The 20,321-nt window shown below is 42.1% G+C and overlaps 2 protein-coding genes across 3 annotated transcripts in view; both read left to right on the top strand.

Annotated features, from left to right (window-relative positions):
* The window catches only part of LOC106610795 (glutaminyl-peptide cyclotransferase), a 31,807-nt gene that overhangs the window by 8,140 nt on the left and 3,346 nt on the right, over positions 1–20,321 (top strand). The gene's annotated exons all lie outside the window — the stretch shown is intronic.
* LOC106610791 (connector enhancer of kinase suppressor of ras 3) overlaps positions 4,223–20,321 on the top strand; it is a 55,418-nt gene continuing 39,319 nt past the window's right edge. The window contains exon 1 of one of the 2 annotated variants that reach the window (XM_014210378.2): positions 4,223–4,541. In XM_014210378.2, coding sequence (XP_014065853.1) covers positions 4,481–4,541 — 61 coding nt within the window. In that variant the 5' untranslated portion in view covers positions 4,223–4,480. The remainder of the gene's footprint in view (positions 4,542–20,321) is intronic. The other variant, XM_014210377.2, reaches the window with a different exon arrangement.

The following is a 20,321-nucleotide window of genomic DNA, read 5'->3' as shown; positions in this document are numbered from 1 at the left end:
CAGGAGGAATGGGCCAAAATTCACCCAACTTATTGTAGGAAGCTTGTGGAAGGCTTCTCGAAACGTTTGACCCAAGTTAAACAATTTAAAGGCAATGCTGCCAAATACTAATTGAGTGTATGTAAACTTCTGACCCACTGAGAATGTGATGAATGAAATAAAAGCTTAAATAAATAATTCTCTACTGTTATTCTGACATTTCACATTCTTAAAATAAAGTGGTGACCCTAACTGACCTAAACCAGGGAAGTTTTACTAGGATTAAATGTCAGGAATTGTGAAAAACTGAGTTGAAATGTATTTGGCTAAGGTGTATGTAAACTTCCAACTTCAACTGTAGGTGGCCTGTGCTGTACCGGACGAAGCACACGCTCCTATTGAAATCCTGTTCACAAACAGGAAGAGATGACGACTCTTGTTTTTCTCCTCAGGTCGGTCCAACTCTCAGATTAGTTTTGTGCTCCGTGTGAATCGGGCGTTCCCTTTCCCCCCCCCTCACCATTCCTCATCCCCACCGTTTCTCCACCTCCTCACCCCATGTCCCCCTTCACCTCCCTCAGCCACTACAATGTAGCCGAGGGGCCTGCTCTCCCCCCAGGCCTCCTCCATACAACAATCCCATAATTCAGTAATCCCATCAGGACCTCCCCTGAATTCCACGCTTCCCAAATCCTCTGGATTTACCACATTCCATTGGGAAGGAATGTGGAGCTGCAGTAGGCTACAGACTCCCCCTTTCAGTGCATTCAGACATATTTATGATGCCTAACAACACTAGAGGACATTTGCTGTGCCATGGGAGAGATTAAATGGTGTAATAACTGTTAAGACCCCATTTGTCAAACACTCATATCACTATCTGTGGCATGTTGTCATCATAACCTAAATATCATCAAGCATAAACTCTCCTTTACATTCTGAAGTGAAGTATTATCCCCTTCTCTGGATCTTAACATAGTTTTGTTATACAATAGTTTGTGATATTATTTTTTACTTAGCAACATAATACAGTACAAACACTTTCCTTTGTGGATGCCTCACTCTCACCCCAGACACCTTGAAGAGTTCACCCTTCTTCAACATCTCCTGGTCTTCATCATATTCCTGTGATATTACAGAATTCACTCTCCTTGGCCTCCCTTGGAGATTCGTGCCTGTGTTCTCTCACACACTAATTGTTCCCATCATGTCTCAGCAAGTTATACTCCACAACACCCCCACAATGGCTTTGTTTACCGTGGGCGTGGGATGTCCACAAATATAACTAGCATGCCGTGATGTGAGTGATTGCTCCCTTGATCCACCTACTCATCACAGCCCAACTTAGCCTTGTTATTGTAAATTCATTATTCCTGTTTGCGGTAGGTGAGTGGTGGAGTTATTCAAAGGGATCCGTACATAAGGATTCTTTCTCTGGTCCCTATTTTTTCATGTTTTCTTTGTCTTTGCCCCCCCCCTCACTTGTTAGTGTCCTGACCAAACAGAGAACTCCCTGCCAGGCAAGTTTACAGGTAGTTACAGTCAAACCACCAGACTAGGTCTGGATAACCTCTCAAATTCCTCCAAAATCCTGTCTCATGCATTTTGTATCTCCTAGTCATAAACAAACCATTTCATGGTATGTTGTGCAGGTGGTCAGAATAGTGTGTTTAAATCTAAGTGATCCGGACCTTTTTTATTAAACTAGGCAAGTCAGTTAAGAACAAATTCTTATTTACAATGACGGCCTTTCCCGGCCAAATCCTAACCTGGACGATGCTGGGCCAATTGTGCACTGCCCCATGGGACTCCCAATCACGGCCGGTTGTGATACAGCCTGGAATCAAACCAGGGTCTGTAGTGATGCCTCTAGCACTGAGATGCAGTGTCTTAGACCGCTGCGCCACTCAGGAGCCTCCATCTTTCATTCCCTCTAACTTGAGGGAAGAGCATTGACACGCACCCTTGCTTCTCTAGTCCCTGTTGTTCAGTTTAGCAGGCATAATGAGCAGCATGTTCAAACAGGAAGGAGGAAAAAAAGCAGAATAGTACAGTAGAATAGTATTGTGGTTTCTAGTATTTTATTGCCCGGCAGCAAAGTGATATGTGCTCAGGTGTAATTTAAGCTGATGATTAAAGTGTAGCTTGTACCTTCCAGCTGTGCAGAGGAGAGGGTTAGTAGGGGACTCTCCCTAGCAAGATGTGTTTTAGAGAGAGGGAGAGGGTTGAGGCAAATATATTGGGTTTGTATGAGAAACCATCTGTTGCTTAGGCCTTATTGCTATTGGTTACTCACTATGGCTACCTGTGGGAACAAAGACAGTTACAACAGATACCCCACTCATTCTGCTGTTTACTGAAAACACAGAGCTACCACCCCATACTTTATGAATTACTGAATGGTATGACATTTTCACCCCTATGGCAAATAGAGTGACATGAAGTTCAGGCTTTTCCATTCACAAACAGGTCATATACGGTCAGGAAATACACAATATAATACGGTTGTCTTTGTAAACTGTCACATCAAGCATAGTTTAACCTAACGTTGTCTGCTTTGGGTCTTCTCTCTGAACCTGAAATATACTGAACAAAAATATAAACGTAACATGTAAAGTGTTGGTCCCATGTTTCATGTGCTGAAATGAAAGATCCCAGAAATGTTCCATACAGACAAAAAACGTACACTACCGTTCAAAAGTTTGGGGTCACGTAGAAATGTCCTACTTTCTGAAAGAAAAGCAAATTTTTTGCCCATTAAAATAACATCAAATTGATAAAAAATACAGTGTAGATGTTGTTAATGTTGTAAATGACTATTGCAGCTGGAAACGGCAGATGTTTTATAGAATATCTACATGGGCGTACAGAGGCGCATTATCAGCAACCTGTGTTCACACAGGCAACCTAACGCTGATATTTTTTCCACTAATTGGTCTTTTGACCAATCACATCAGATCTTTTCACAACAGATCTTTTTCAGAGTTGATCTGACTGGTCAAAAGACCAATTAGTGAAGAAAATATCAGAATTGGGACGCAGCCGAAAAGTTGTGGCGTGATGAAACAATCTCTAATATTTATCTTGTTAAAAAAAGAACATAGGCTACATCACTCATAATATATGAATCTGCAGAGACAGAAACACACGGTAAACGAAATTAAAGAATGTTATTATTTTCTAACTTTTGTGAATGCAACACTATTATTGCATAGGCCTGCTACTGTCTGTGGGCTTGCTCGACATGGCAGCCGACAGAGCAGGCAACTGCCGACTACAAATCACCTTGCACCAAAAATAACTACATTATTATTTGTAAATCAATCAGTCAGTCATCAATTACCCACAACGCATTATGGATTCGATAACATGGCCCTTGCCAACATTATTCAATAATGTACAACTGCAGCCCGCAATTCGGGGCATTCCTGCATGTGGGAATTCCCCCCCTCTCTCCTCGAGCACCCCATTGGTTCCTGCATGAACACCCCCCCCCCCCCTCGAAGCATGACATATTCATGCTTGTGTGGCACTTTTGAATGTGGTCAAAATAAATAATAGTATTATCTGAGTTTTTTTCACCCCTCTCCACTGGAGGCCTCTTGCTAGCTAATGTCAGCAACACCGGTAGACGGTGTCCTTCGCTCCTGCCTGCCGAACACCTGCCCTCACCATCGTTAATAGAATTGCGGGAAAACAGTGCCCGACAGGGAGGAGTGAAGGACACTGTTTACCGGGTGTGCTAGCTAACTAGCTACCTTGCGAGTTAGAGACACTGTGTGCTAGCTTGATAGTTAGCTAGCACACAGTGTCGCCCCTGCATGCTGTGTACCGGAGAAAAACGTGCCCAACAGGCAGGGGCAAAGGACACTGTCTACCAGTCGTCCCCGCTAGCACAGCAGATGGAAGGCTATGGCGACACAACTGTGTGTTAGCTAACTAGCTAGCTTGCGACTCAGTGTCACTCCCGCCTCCAGCCAGCTGTGTACCAGAGAAAACTGTGCCCGACAAGCAGGGGCGAAGGACACATTATTGTACATTAACACCACCAACTGTTCTGGAGCGCCCACACCTCCCGCCTGCCTTAACTTAAAAATGTACCAATATAAGTGTAAAGAGGGGTTCCTACATATGCAGGAACGCCCCAAATTATGGTCGGCAATTGCACCCTTCTCACATTATTTGTGGTGGTGTTGATTGCTCCGCCCCGTTCGGTAGTTTTAGCTGAGCAGAAACTGTGCAACTTGATCTCAAGCCTAGTGAAGAACCATGGGGGGTTCACTCCCGCCTCCAACCATGCGTGTGAAAGAGTTCCCAGTCACTGAGTGCGCCGAGAATACGAGCTAGAGAGAAGAGGATCACAGAGAGACAGCTGCTATACAGAGAAGATCAAGAAGCAATGGGAGTTTGATAATAAATTAATAAAGTGACAGTCGTAGGTTACTGAAACAGTGTTTTGTATTGTCGTTTTCTAATTATTGTTTAAGTTCGTTTGTTTGAGATGCAAGCAATGGATCCAATAACGAAGTGGACACCAAAGCAAGTTGTCGACTGGATGAAAGGTATGGTTGGATCACTTTCACAACAATTGCTCATGTTAACCCCTATATGAAACTTGAGAAACCAGCACCCAATACGGCATATTCGCCATTCCCTGCAACGCGCTTTTTGTTTATTTCGAGTTTCGTTAACCACTATGTGTAGCCGCAAACTGTCGTCCCTGACAACTTGTTGCACATAGAACAAAGGTAAACATATGCATATTCTATTTAGATATTCTTATATATTGTACATTACTAATGTTTTGAAGTTTGATTCAAAATATTACAAGACAATCAAAATGATTGTGACAAGTGAAAACGTTTCCAGCCATATTGCAACATTGTTGCATTGTTTGAGAAGGGCGCAGTATTGCCGCTTGCACTGTTCTTTGAGAAGTCGACTCCAGACCGCGATATATTTTGGCATTTGACTGGCAATAAGAGTAATAACCAAAAACAGTGCAGTCATATGTAGTTTCACAACTTAGCACAATGTGTTACAATATTTGACTTTTTTTTTACTAGATGTTGAATATGAGTCTTAATGAATTATAATTGTCCCAATCAGCTAGTTATGACAAAATGCTTGAAACACTGGACTCAACTCAAAACTGTGATATTTTGGTTAAACAACCACAGCCAATGTTGTATTGGAACACCTAGCTCTCGAAAACCCTTCTCCATATGTAGTTTGCAGTCCTTACATTCGCCAACTGTTGGCTCCACGTGAACTAACGTTACAATTCAGACGCTGTGTATTATCGTTTAGAAACGTCAGTAGTCATCGCTTTCGAAACATGCTGATATGCCCCTCATATTTCATATCAGCAAGAGGTAATCTTTCAAATAAAAAATATACACTTACTGTAGCAGTTTTGCACAGATCCACAAGCTGTGTGTGCCTCCAGTTGTCAAACTACACTTCCTCCCAAGTTAGGTTTACACACAGGTGTTCGGAGCAAGCTGGATAGCTAATTTCCACAGGTTGCATCCTACGTCTTCCATGAACAAGGGATGTAACGTGCAGATAAGGCTATGAGGGAACACTGACCCTAATAAAGGTGTGTAGTAGTTTAATCTTTTGGTTTTGTGAAAATAATGTTTTGCTGATATGAAAGATAAGTTCCTTGTGTTTCCAAAACCATACCTCAATCAATGCGTTTTAACGTTCAGAGGAGCACCGGGATCTTATTTAAAAAAAACCTGACCAGAAGATATTATCATCAATAGGTGCTAAAGCAGTTAGTATATATAAATGAGGTATGGAACACCCAGCAGGTTCTTGCTCTGAGACTTCAATCTGGAATGCTGGTTCTGGAAATGTTGGACATCGCCAAAGGACTATACCTGAGCCCTTTCACAACGTTGGCATGTAAAGTGACTGTCTGCTACTGGTATATGAAGTATCAACAGTCACCGATACACAGCTACACTCCACCTTTGCTTCAAGAGATGTCATGGGAAGTATATGAAACATTTTAGGTGGATAGAAGTGCCTCTTGTGCTCGCCCTTATCAAAATCTGAAGGATCAAAAGGTGTTTCAACTTCCAAGTACAATATGTCAACATGACCCAAGGCCATCTGCCAGTGAATTCTCAACCTGGTCTCAGAGCATTTCGTATTATTCTGTACGCAAACCCGAAACACTCCATTTAGTATCATATGTTACGTTTCGTATGGTATGTATTAATTTGTGGATGTCCATCACCCATTTCGTATGATATGGTACAAATTTGCAAAACGTATGATATTTTACGAATTATAGCTAGGTGGCTAACGTTAGCTAGCTCGTTAACATTAGCTAGGAGTTGGGTTAGAGTTAGGGGGAAGGGTTAGCTAACGTGCAAAGTAGTAAGTAGTTGAAAAGTTGCTCAAATGCAAAAGTTGTACGTGATGAGATTTGAACTCATAACCTTTGGGTTGCTAGATGTTCGGGTTATACGCCCAACTAACCACCCTCCCTTTCCTTTTTGCCTTAAGTAACAATACCAAACATAACATGTCATACTAAATGGTGTGTCTCAGAGTTACGTACAGAATAAGACCAGGTTGAGTATCTGTATGTCAAGAGAAAAGTAAGATCTGAAATGGTTTGATATATTCTAGGCCTTCATTTTTTTCAGAGTAAAGTTATTTGATAATTCCTACTTCTTTCATTGGCCTGAACTGAAAATCCACAGCCACCTGCTCTTCAGTAGTTGCTGAATGAAGCAAACCTGGTGTGTAGGCCTCCTACTGTTCCTGTTCAGTGTGTAGATATGCTAAAGGGATTGTGGGGGGTTACTCTGTGCGCCCAATGAATAGAGCCAGTTCAGTGGATGGAGGGTGGATTAGCTCAGTAGACAGCCAGAGAGGAGAACGAGCAGGTCCTGTCTGACTCAGCAGTTATCCACTGGAGGGTCTTACCACTGGATTTTTAGAGGGCTCTGTTCAGTGGACAGCCAATGAACAGCCGCTATGCCTAAAATGACAACGGGCCATTTGTGCCTAACATGCGGTTTAAACTCAACAAACACCAGTGATGCCTGTGCTAATCGCCCTAAGGTTGTTTTCTTCAGAGGGATCATGGTTGCTTCAGTGTGTTTTTGGTCAACAGACGTTTGTTGACTTGATTGTTTGAAGACTATTAGTAGTGGTCCGTGAATGTATATTGTGACTGAAAGGCTAGTTAAATCTCTCCATTTAACATTGTTTGACTGGATGTCCTGCGGCACCGTTCTCACCAGGTCGTCAAGCGATCATTAAAAGGATTACATTTATTTTTATCGTCAATTGCACACAAGGTCTAACTGAAACTTGACTTCCTCTTTTAACTGTCTCGTAATAAAGCAACACCTCACGGCACAACACCTTTCCCCAATGTGACCTACTTGTTGTGTCTGTACTGACAGATGTGAACACACGCACACTACATGGTAATGCATGTCAATTATTTTTCATTGTCAGACCCCAGTAAGACTAGCTGTCGCCATTGGCGCCGGCTAATGGGGGTCTTAATTAAATCAAACCCCTCTGAATTGGAGAGGTGCGGGGGCTGCCACATTTGGTACCCAGGGAGCTGCTGTTGTGGAAATTGAAATGCCTTGCTTATGACAGATTTTTCAACTTGTCGGCTCAGCGACTCAAACTGGCAACCTTTCGGTTATTGACTCAATCCTCTAACCACTAGGCTACCTGCCGCCACTCACCATACTACCTTATGCACTAATATGGTGAAATTCACTTTATACAGTTTGAATTCAAATTAAAATGTTCCTTTGCAATTGTACTAACAAACAAAAGCACACAGACACATGTAGGACCACACCGGGTTTAGAAGTTGATGGCAGACCCCAGTCATTTTCCAAATATAGTCTTGAATCCATGACTAATGCCCAGACTGAGGTGAGCTAGTGATATTCTGAGAACGTTTTAGTTCAGAATTCAGCTGAGTAGTTTCACACTTTCAACTCACTTAATTTTTTTCTCCCTACTTGTCCTCCTACTTACTTGGGAAAGTGTGTCAAGTTTGTTCAGGCTTTCCCGAATATGCAAATGTACACATACTGTTCAAGTTGGTGAGTAAGAAGAGGCATTCATAGTAATGTGAGTTTTGCCACACACAAACTGTCTGCTGACTGTAGTTTTAAGATAAATATCAGCAGTATAGTGTTACAGTAACGGTATGTTCCAAGGGTTTCAATATTTGACAACAAAATACTCCAAGCTCAACTGCTCTTGCATGCAGACTGTTGTAATTGGTGTGAGAAATGTAGTGACGGGTTTATTTTTAAGCAATGGGCCACGATTAGCAAGTGGTTGATCTAGTGGCCTACATCTGTCCCAATGAGGTAACAGGATGGAAGTGTCAAAAGTATAGAGTGTGCATTGACATGCCAAATTGGTGATTAGCATGTGTGTACAGGATTGTGCATGCAGTAAGAGTGTACAACCATAGCTGCAAGAAGATGTTTGGGGGTGGGGGGTGCTGCAATAATTTTTTCCCAGGCTATGTATGCATGTTTTCCAGGCTAGGCATGTCCGAGGCCTTATGATCCTTATCGGGCAATAATCGTGTCGCCGCGTAGTGTTGACCCTTATTAAGCCATGCGCCTCTCTCTACTACACATGAGAATGCCCTTCTCTCTCCTCCCATACGCTGGTACATGTTTGAACAGTCCTCACAATGAAGGCTTTATTAATCCCCTATGATAACCTGCATCGACTGTGTGTACAGCCAGCAGAGAGGCTGGTGTTCATGTCATCTGAACTGGTCTTAGCGCCACGGGACTCCCCTCCACCCTACCAGTGTCCCGTTTTATAGAAGTAAAGAGGCAGGTTTTTCCATGGAAATCATTCAGATAAAACCGTGTCCTTTGTCACTAACCAATTTCCAGTCATTCTCTCTTTAGAGCTGACCTATTGATCTAGAGAGATCTGTTGGACTTCCTAATGGGAAGGGTTTTAGACTTCTGGGAAGCTGTGTAAGAGGATTTTCCCCGGGGGACAGGGACTTGAAAGTGATGACGATGGTTGCGCCCTGCCTGTCCTGTTTGTTTAACCTGATCGGTAAGAGCTCACCATAATGGGGACTTCTTAATACATCGTTTAATATTTCTCCTTTGTCCTAGTTGTGTGCAACAGTATTGGATTGAGTGAGTTGGTGGTTAGGCCAAGGATTTAATGATTTATTAGAATGTACACAATATTTTCTGAGGTAAAAGGTTGCATAAAAGGTTGCAAACTGTAAACCAGAATCCGTTGACATTTGCATGATCCACCAAAATTCATTTTATGATGCTCTGGAAACTGGGCAGCGGCAGTTTGCTTTTCATGTGCATCACAAATCTCCCAGATCATCTGAGCTTAGCAGTGCTGCTAGAGGTTTGGCCCCAGTCTGCCCTAAGAGTATTGGCCTCAAACACACACAGAGCTTAACACTTGGGGACTGAAAAGAACTGCAACCTGAGGTGGCACTGCACAGGGCACCATGGGTCACTGCAGCATAGTGGTTGACTGCCCACGCAGAGAGTTGTTTGTGTGTGCGCTTGAGAGTGAGAGATGGTATACCTCAAATTCTGAATAATTTGAGGGATATTCCTGGACTTAACATAGTGTTGTAAACAACTGAAATGGTTGGTATTTATTTTGACCTCACAATAGAATGTCTGTTAATTATGTGTTTTGTGTTATGCACAGTGACAACAAATAAGCCATCAGTCACGAGTGACAAATAGGCCTGTTAGATAAGGGCAGGAAGTGCACATTACAGTGGTGTTGCTGGTAATACCAAAGCATTATGGAGTCAGCTATGCTATAACAGTCACTGGATATGACAGGAATGTGTTGGGCTGGCTTTCTGCTACTGAACCAAACTACTGCCTCAGTGAATCAGCAGTGAAAACACGCGTGAATGTCCTTTTATGCACTTGCCCCACCAGTTGCTTCTCGAGGATTTACATGCCTGAGCCAGAATGACTGCTCAGCCTCTCTCGGTAAAGAGCACACTGCATATACACATACAAGTCCAAGTCTTCTCACTCTACCTCACACTTGTTGTTCACTCATTTATCCTAAGCGCTCTCATGCTACAACAAAATTAACATATGTTGTATACTGGGAATTGAGCAATATTTTGTGGCTCTCAAGTAGGCTTAGATGGTCATGTATACTGTATGGTATGTGAGACCGCATGTAAAGAACATGTCTAGGCAAGTCTACATTCTACCAACCACAGGCAGTCCCAAGAGATTGCTTTCCTCATGTTGGCTATCCCCACTGTTGACATTAACACAAGTAATGTCTAGGGTTGCACATTTTGGGGAATATTCAGTGGTGGAAACTTTCCATGGGAATTAATGGAAGTATATGCAAATTAATATTCATACCATTTAAATGTAGATGTTTTTTTTCATTGGATATATTTACCATATCATATGGAGACAGAAACATACAACTTTTACCTTTATCATAAGTAGACATAATTGCAAATGATTAAATCCTTCCAATAGAAAAAAAAAATGTTATTTAACTTTAATTAAATGAGTTGACTCATCACATGGGATGATTTTACTGAACAACAAAGGGGAATATTGAATGATCCCCAATGATCCATCGCGTCTCCCAAAAACGTTTTCAACATACATCTGTAAAATTATAGTCTAGAAACTAAAGTTTTGGTTGTCTTCCTCTCAGGCTTCCATGTCTTCTCCCTGGACCTCCTCAATGTCCACCTCTTGAACATCAGATTCTGAGGCCTCATCTTCACTGTCACTTTCCAACCTTGTTGAGGATGGCTCGTTGTCAGGCTCAAAAAGACTCAAATTTGCCCGGATGGCCACCAATTATTCAACCCTTGTATTGGTCAGCCTGTTGCGTGCTTTGGTGTGTGTGTGTGTTACCAAACAAGGACCAAATGCGCTTTGAGTCTGCTGATGTTGGTGGGATTTGGAGGATGATGGAGGCAACAGGGGAAAGAGCCTCAGATCCACAAAGTCCCTTCCACCAGGTGGCTGATGAGATATGTTGGCACCACTGCCATATTGCATCTCCATCCCAAAGCCCTTGCTTGGAAGTGTACTTCGCCAGACTGCCAAGAACCTTGCCCTCATCCAGGCCAAGGTGGCGAGACACAGTAGTGATGACACCATAGGCCTTGTTGATCTCTGCACCAGACAGGATGCTCTTGCTAGCATACTTTGGGTCCAATATGTACGCTGCGGCGTGTATGGACTTCAGGCAGAAGTCTTCACACTTTTTGATGCATTTCAGAACTGCAGTTTCCTCTGCTTGGAGCAACAGTGAAGTTGGCAGGGTAGTACCGATTTCTTCTCTTACATCTGCAAGTAGAGTCTGAACATCAGACAGGATGGCATTGTCTCCCTCAATCAGTGCAATATCTACTGCTATAGGTTTCAGGCTGCTTACCACTCTCTCCCAAAATACATCATCCAGGAGGACCCTCTTGATGGTCCTGTCCATATCGGCAGACTGTGATATGGACATTTCTTGGAGAGACTCCTTCCCCACCAGGAGACTGTCAAACATGATGACGACCCACCACCCCAATGGGTGTTGCTGGACAGCTTCAAAGTGGTGCTCTTATTCTTGTCACTTTGCTTGGTGAGGTAGATTGCTGCAATAACTTGATGATCCGTCACATACCTAACCATTTCCTTGGCTCTCTTGTAGAGTGTATCCATTGTTTTCAGTGCCATGATGTCCTTGAGAAGCAGATTCAATGCATGAGCAACACAGCCAATGGGTGTGATGTGAGGGTAGGACTCCTCCACTTTAGACCAAGCAGCCTTCATGTTCGCAGCATTGTCTGTCACCAGTGCAAATACCTTCTGTGGTCCAAGGTCATCGATGACTGCCTTCAGCTCATCTGCAATATAGAGACCGGTGTGTCTGTTGTCCCTTGCGTCTGTGCTCTTGTAGAATACTGGTTGAGGGGTGGCAATGATGTAGTTAATTATTCCTTTCCTACAAACATTTTACCACCCATCAGAGATGATTGCAATACAGTCTGCTTTCTCTATGATTTGCTTGACCTTCACTTGAACTCTGTTGAACTCTGCATCCAGCAAATGAGTAGATACAGCATGTCTGGTTGGAGGGGTGTATGCTGAGTGAAGAACATTCAGAAATAAAGATTAGAAAAAAAAGAGTAATAAAAATACAATTCCATGAACAGATAAATAGTTAAGCAGTTAGATTAAACAACTCCTTTGTAAGATAAACGTTTGAAAATGAAACATGTATGGAAACAGGGGAATTAACACTCCTCAGTAAGCAGGCTCAAGCAAGCTAAAACCCACATGGTAGCAAAAACTAACTAGCAGAAATTGTTAACAAGTTAGAAATGATTTAAACACACTTTGCTGTAGGCTACTATTTACAAGTTAACAAAAAATGTTGTATGTCATATAAAATATATTCACCCCACCCAGTATTGTAATCAAAACTTAGAAAAGCATGTAGTCCTTGGCTCAGACAGTGTAGTAGTCTGGGCTCAATAGCATCTCATTAGTGTGCAAGATGTTGAGAATCAGCTGTACATGTGATGGAAGAATGCACTGTGCATGCAGAGGGTTGCAACTCCATTGAATTGGGGATAGTTTAAACAAAATATGCCACAAGACCTAGAATTGCCTTACGTGTATCCCACAAAAAAAGGTTCACTGTTATAAGCTAACTTATTTTTATTTTTGCTGAATTTAAGCAAAATTCCAGGGCTTAACTTCCCTTGAAAAATGTCCATACGAATTACGGAAATTTCCTGGAAAGTTTCCGACCCTTTGCAACCCTAGTAATGTCTAGGGCACCCATTTAGTCGACTGGTCGAAAGGTTCTTGCTCGACCGAGATTTCTTTAGTCAAGCAGTAGCCCCCCCAAAAAATAGATATACATCTATCTCATGGTGTACAAGACCGGTCTGATTCGTGCCTGTCTGAGTGGACTGATCCATTGTGAAGGCCGTAGGGATGGCACAGTCCATCACCCTAAGACATGTGCTACTGAAATTGTATATGGTTATATTACATAGGAACAATGGTGCAACACTAATAAAAAGAATATTATTTTATAACAAAAGCGCTTTCTCCCGCATTGGATAGTGATCACTGTCCGCGGTTCAGAAACACATCGGTGCGCTGTTGAATTGGCACCTTTTCCTAGACCATGTTGCTATGTGCATAATAGCAAAGTTAATCAGTATATTGGTGTTGAGAACAATTCCACACATCTGACTTCCCCTTTTACCTCATGATCAACCAGTAGCTAAACATTCCTCAGTTTACGAGTTTATTTGTCACGTCCTCTGCATCCGTTTTTCTGTTATGGTGTTCAGAGTTTGTTATAACCAATTTATTGATGTGATTGACGTGCTATAGGTCAGGCCATATTGGTCACGTGCATGCGACGCATACATGTGTCACGTAAAGAGAGCTAGGGTTGAGGGAATAGGGAATGTTTTTCCTAAACAAATTAGGGATTTCAGTAACAACGTTAAAGTCAGAAATGGCTGTAATTATGTTGCAGCTTCAGCAACACGGACAGCGCAATAAACACTGATGTTCTGTGGTGGTCGCTGCAGCAGGGAGGAGAGACAGACAGCACTATACACACTGATGTTCTGTGGTGGTCGCTGCAGCAGGGAGGAGAGACAGACAGCACTATAAACACTGATGTTCTGTGGTGGTTGCTGCAGCAGGGAGGAGAGACACGGCACTATACACACTGATGTTCTGTGGTGGTCGCTGCAGCAGGGAGGAGAGACAGACAGCACTATAAACACTGATGTTCTGTGGTGGTCGCTGCAGCAGGGAGGAGAGACAGACAGCACAATAAACACTGATGTTCTGTGGTGATCGCTGCAGCAGGGAGGAGAGACAGACAGCGGGTGATAGTCACAGTCACTCACTGTCTTCTTTTTTTTTTAACACAGTGCAGCAAGTCTGAGCCTGGCCCGGCACAATCAAATCAATTGCTGGTCCGACTACCTCTAGTCATTTGTGTGTCCTAATTATTTAATCAAATCGTGTGCTTAAAGCATCAGACAAGCTCATTGAAAATAGTTGATTAGATTAAAAAAAACACAGAATGTATCTACATATGGAAAAATGCATGTTTAAAAATGTTGACCAATCGATTCGTCGGCCAAGTTTTTTTGGGGGGGTCGAAGACAGCCCTAGTAATGTCTGCCTTTTGTAGTTTAACTTATCAGTAGTCTGAGTGCTAACATATATCTCCTGTCTCAAGGAGAATATTACCATTTCAGTGGTCCAACACAATCCTATAACTAGGATTAGTGTGTGGTTCTTTTCATTCAGAATGTGCTTCTTTCCCTCCATTCAGGTCTGTCAATGTACTGTAAGTGTTGGCAAGCATCCATATCTAGCTAGAGATGTTTACACACTGTAACTGCCTCTTTAGATCAGCTACCTCTTGTTGACTCCCTACATTAAAATGTCCTGATGTACAAAGCAGCTGTGATGGACCCGCTTTCTTTTTCCACTTTCCTCTAGCAGCTCTCCTTACTGTGGCCCTACGACTGTGGCAGGCAGGGTGGTGAGAGAATGGATGGATGAGGGAGGTTTGGCGGGCTTCAACCAGGATATGAAAAACACCTGGTGGACCCTTGGGAAATCCCACTGTCTTTTGGTTAATTACAAGTCGTGTGTGTGTGTGTTCAGATGTGTTGTGTGAATTTGACAGTTTTATGACATCACTAACAAGGGGTAGATAAGGCAACATGGATGTGCCACGCTTCGGTTTTCATTCAAATGTGATGGGACTGGGAGTCACCTTTTTTGTTTTGTAATTAAAGGAGGGTTGTGAAAATTTCACAGAGAAATATTCAAAATACCTCCCAGTGAAGTCATACCTCTTAAGGGGAAAATCTGACACATGCTTTAAAGGCTTTGTCTTTAGTTCCTTCTGCCAGGGTTCCCCTTTACCCTCCAGGGACTGGGCTTTCATGGAATGATGATCAACCTAGTTTTCCACCAATATCTTGGAAGAATTCGCTGACACATTTGCTTTTCCAGAGGTCTGCTCCTTCATAGAGTACTTGTTAGTGCTGTGTCATGTTCTGTGTGGGTATTTGCAGCAGTGCCGAATGGCCTGCTGTGTTCTATTATCTGATGAATTCAACTGCTAATATCAGGTCAAATTCATACTAATCCTCTCCACAAACAGTAGTACTAAGCCCTTGAATTTCAAACAACACACTTTTCCTTGTCAACCTACGCTGAATGGGCACTACAAAAGAATTGAGGTGTGTTTTGAATGGTCGAACCATAATGTTTAACTACCCAGCAGCACCTGCATTTGTTTAAACAGGAAGGGTAGGGGTGAGGCCTGACTCAGACAAAGAGAAAATCTCAATTGGTTTTCCTCGACTCGTATCGCCTCTCTCCTCCGTCCTCTCAACGCCTTACTTTTGAAAAAGGTCAAAGGTAATGAAGGAGCTGAGGGGAGGAAACATGGAAACAAATGCTCTTGATTGAAATGACTCCTTCTCCACTCTCACTTCATCAGGCAAATTATCATTAATGGGGTGGAATCCCAAAATAAATGTTTAAAGTTATAAAAGCAAATTGAACTCGATGTGCAAGACATTTTATAGATGAAAGGATAAGTAGTGTATCGTTTTTAAATATGTGGATGCTTTTTCTCAGAATACAACAGCTGATTCAAAGGGGGTATGGTGGATTTCAAACACTTCCGGGCTAGAACCCAAAAAGATACTCTTGTGCATTCTCCTGTGAAGTAGGTAATTGAGGAGGTGAGCAGACTGTTCTACTAACGAATTGACTTACTCGAGCATTTGACCACTAATCGGTTAATGGGTCACGGATGAGTCGAGGAGAGTACTGACTCCCAAAGAGTCAGTACTCGGGGAGCATCATGGGATATGATATGTTTTCCTTTCATTGGTGCTCACTGGGAAAAGCTGACTCTTTTCACCACCTCTACTTCTGTTTCCAAAGTCCCATTTTAGACCAATTTCCAGTCAACAGTAAATTCACGTTGACAGAATTTTGGTGGGTTTAATTTACAATAATCTGTTACTCATTTTTGTTCTGTCATGATAGTGTTGAGAGACATGGAACAGGTGCGTTGAAAGGTTCAAACAAGAGAAGCACACCTGGACATGAAAAGGGTGTGTTTTTGTGGTTAAAAAAAAAAGATTATTGCCGTGTTACTGTTCCACTGCCAGAAGGAACTGGTCGATCATGCATGATTTGTGGGAGTTCTTCCCATTTGTTTGTGTGTCACTCACATGCATCATAAGAGATCTAGAAACACATTGTGTGTCGAAGAGAAAGAGTGAGACCCCGGCAGCGGTGTAAAGTACTTAAACTCTCTAGGGTCGGCGGGAAGAAATCGTCCCACCTACGTAACAGCCAGTGGAATCCTGTGGCGCGTTATTCAAATACCTTAGAAATGCTATTACTTCAATTTCTCAAACATATTACTATTTTACACCATTTTAAAGACAAGACTCTCGTTAATCTAACCACACTGTCCGATTTCAAAAAGGCTTTACAACGAAAGCAAAACATTAGATTATGTCAGCAGAGTACCCAGCCAGAAATAATCAGACACCCATTTTTCAAGCTAGCATATAATGTCACATAAACCCAAACCACAGCTAAATGCAGCACTAACCTTTGATCTTCATCAGATGACAATCCTAGGACATTATGTTATACAATACATGCATGTTTTGTTCAATCAAGTTCATATTTATATCAAAAACCAGCTTTTTACATTAGCATGTGACGTTCAGAACTTCCGGTGAATTTACTAAATTACTCACGATAAACGTTAATAAAAAACATAACAATTATTTTAAGAATTATAGATACAGAACTCCTCTATGCACTCGCTATATCCGATTTCGGTGAACGCACATTTTGCAATATTCTAAGTAGATAGCCCGGCATCACAGGGCTAGCTATTTAGACACCCACCAAGTTTAGCCCTGACCAAAGTCAGATTTACTATAAGAAAAATGTTATTACCTTTGCTGTTCTTCGTCAGAATGCACTCCCAGGACTTCTACTTCAATAACAAATGTTGGTTTGGTTCAAAAGAATCCATAGTTATGTTCAAATATCCTCTGTTTTGTTCGTGCGTTCAAGACACTATCCGACTGGTAAAGAAGGGTGACGCGCACGACGCATTTCGCGACCAAAAAATTCTAAATATTCCATTACCGTACTTCGAAGCATGTCAACCGCTGTTTAAAATCATTTTTCTCGTAAGAAAGCGATAATATTCCGACCGGGAAAGCGTGTTTAGGTTCAAAGAGAGATAAAATAAAAACATGGGGTCGACTCGTGCACACGCCTCTGTCCCATTGTCCTCTGATAGAGCACTTACCAAAAGCGCTAATGTTTTTCAGCCAGTGGCTGGAATTACATTATTCAGCTTTTTCACGCCTTCTGAGAGCCTATGGGAGCCGTAGGAAGTGTCACGTTACAGCAAAGATCCCCAGTCTTCAATAAACAGAGTCAAGAAGCTCAAGGAATGGTCAGACAGGCCACTTCCTGTAAGGAATCTTCTCAGGTTTTTGCCTGCCATATGAGTTTTGTTATACTCACAGACACCATTCAAACAGTTTTAGAAACTTTAGGGTGTTTTCTATCCAAAGCCAATAATTATATGCATATTCTAGTTTCTGGGCAGTAGTAATAACCAGATTAAATCGGGTACGTTTTTTTATCCGGCCGTGCAAATACTGCCCCCTACCCCCAACAGGTTAAGTAAATCTACTTTATAAGTCTTTTTTTGGGGGGGGGGGTTGGTTGGTTGGTTGGTTATCTGTACTATACTAAACTATTTATATTTTTGACTTGTACTTTCACTCAGGGGCAGAAATCCTGGGGGGGACACGACCCCCCCCCATCCTGGGAAAAATATGATTTTTTTTATCACTGAAACATAACTATGTAATTTAAATAATATTAATAATACGCAATGAAAGCAATTGTGCTGATTATAGACACTTAATAGCTCGTTTTTAAGTTTCAAAAGATTGCGACCCCCCCCCACCCTTTGCCTCACAATGGTTTGATCCACTGCCAGTTCCTTAGCTTGCGAGGTAACGTAGAGGTCGTATCTACTGTCTGAAAGGCACTCAATGCACGTAACTGACGTGAGGTTAATCCAGTCAATCGCGCACACACACTAGCTGAATATGCAGAGCTAGCGCGCAAATATTAACTATTAAGCTAGCTAGTACCTATTCCATTTATGTGGCGTCGTCAAAGATGGAATCTTTGCTATCGTCAATTTATTTCAAGATCAGCATGCATGTAAGTTAGTGCTTCAAAGTCCCTGTGATAAGGTTAGCGATAAACTGAACAGAACTACACTCTCTTCTACCATTTGTTTAAATATATTTAATGGTCTCGTTGCAAAAGCTAAATTGTCGCAAGGGAACTTTTATTTATATATTTTATTTCACCTTTATTTAACCCGGGTAGCAAAGATTATAGCAAACACCACTGAATTGGTGCTCGCTAGCTTTGCAAATTCAGCTATTGTTAGAAGCCAGCCAATATGAAACAAACGATTAAAATTACAAAAGGTTGCAGCATATATTGTGTAAATGGTGAACTCATACAGCTGTCAACTCTTCAGTTGTTAAAGGCAATGGTATTGCTGTTGTGATTAGTTGTGTAGTTTTGGGTACCGGTAGTTAGGAGTACGGCAAACACCTTATTTCTTTGGTTCCTCAATATACATTTACCATATTAAACGTAGGCTATGTGTTACAGCACTACTTTTGGTGTCCCCCTCAGGAATTGCTCTTGAGAAAATGTAATGTAATTGTCCTGTCCAAAGTTGATATCAGATTTTCGCCCCTGCTTTCACTTCATTACATTCCTAAAAAAAATGTACTTTTTACTCCATACAGTATTTGTTACATATTGAATGCTTAGCAGGGCAGAAAATGGCCCAATATTCCTACTGCCTCTGATCTGGCAGACTCACTAAACACAAATGCTTTGTTTTTAAATGATGTCTGAGCGTTGGAGTGTTACTATCCGTAAATAAATAAATAAACAAGATAATTGTGCAGTCTGGTTTGCGTAATATAAGGATTTTTTTTATTATTTGTTCATTTGATACTTAAGTATATTTAAAACCAAATACTTTTAGACTTAGGTGGCTGATCTAAGTAGTATTTTACTGAGTGACTTTCACTTTTGAATAATTTTCAGTTAAGGTATCTTTACTTTTACTCAAGTATGACAATTGGGTACTTTTCCCACCACTGGACCCAGGTATGTCATTAACATGGCAGAGAAGGAGTCTGTGTGCTGTGCCACTGTCTGGCAGGGATATGGACGTCTGTCTGCGTTGTGCCCTATTTGTGTCACACTGGCTGGTTACACTGTCACTCACAGATGGCATAGCACTGAAGATGACTCACCGTCAGTCTCTCCCACACAGAGAACAGGATCGACTCATCTCCCTCTGTTCCCGAAGGATCTGAGCGCTAGCTGTCGGTACTCCTATTACATTCAAATGTTCATTTCAGTTCTAATGTACAGTGTATAATCTGAGTAAGAGGGCATTTGGGTGGCTGTGAAATTTCAATGAAAGCAATACAGCCCGTCATTGTGTTGATTTCCAGCGTATTGCTGGTTACGTGTGTTAATTGACATGGCGTTTTCTGTCCTGTGTGTGCTGATGACTTTATGGTCTTCAGTGGACAGAGTAGCAATGCTCAATCCTTTTGACCCCCCCCCCATCTCCTCTATCACTAACCTAGATGTGTGTAGGCTGTAAATCTTTCCAAACAGGATGTCCGTTCTCTTCCCCCTCCCCCATTTCATCAATGGCAGCTGATATCTTCACAAGTGTCTTTTGTTTGAGACTGAACTGGTCTTTCCGTTTTGTGTACTGTTGAAACTTGGAGGTAACTGACTAGCCAGGAGTAACTGTCAGGGAGGTTTCCTGTGCCCGTGGCACTCTTTTCTCCCCTTGATCTCTTTCTCTGTCTATCATTCTGTCGATGTTTATTTCTTTTTGAATTTTCACATGCCAAGCACAGCGAGTACATCCACAGGTCTAACACCCCCCCCCCCCAGCCATAGAATCTCACCTCCTCAACCTCTGTCAGTATCCCACCTCCTTCTCTCATTAGCTGCTGACTGAGGTATCCCCGGTGTGACTGAGATTGGCTGGACCCTAGAGCTAGAGCCAGCCTGTTGATCTGATTAACACAAACCAGGAGTGTGATGTCTGCTCCCTTATCAGTCATTGTCTATCTCACCCTGGACAGATTAGCACAAGTC

The sequence above is a fragment of the Salmo salar genome, chromosome ssa09 (genome assembly GCF_905237065.1).
Source record: "Salmo salar chromosome ssa09, Ssal_v3.1, whole genome shotgun sequence".
NCBI classification, from domain to species: domain Eukaryota; kingdom Metazoa; phylum Chordata; class Actinopteri; order Salmoniformes; family Salmonidae; genus Salmo; species Salmo salar.
This window is presented reverse-complemented; position numbering and strand designations above follow the sequence as displayed.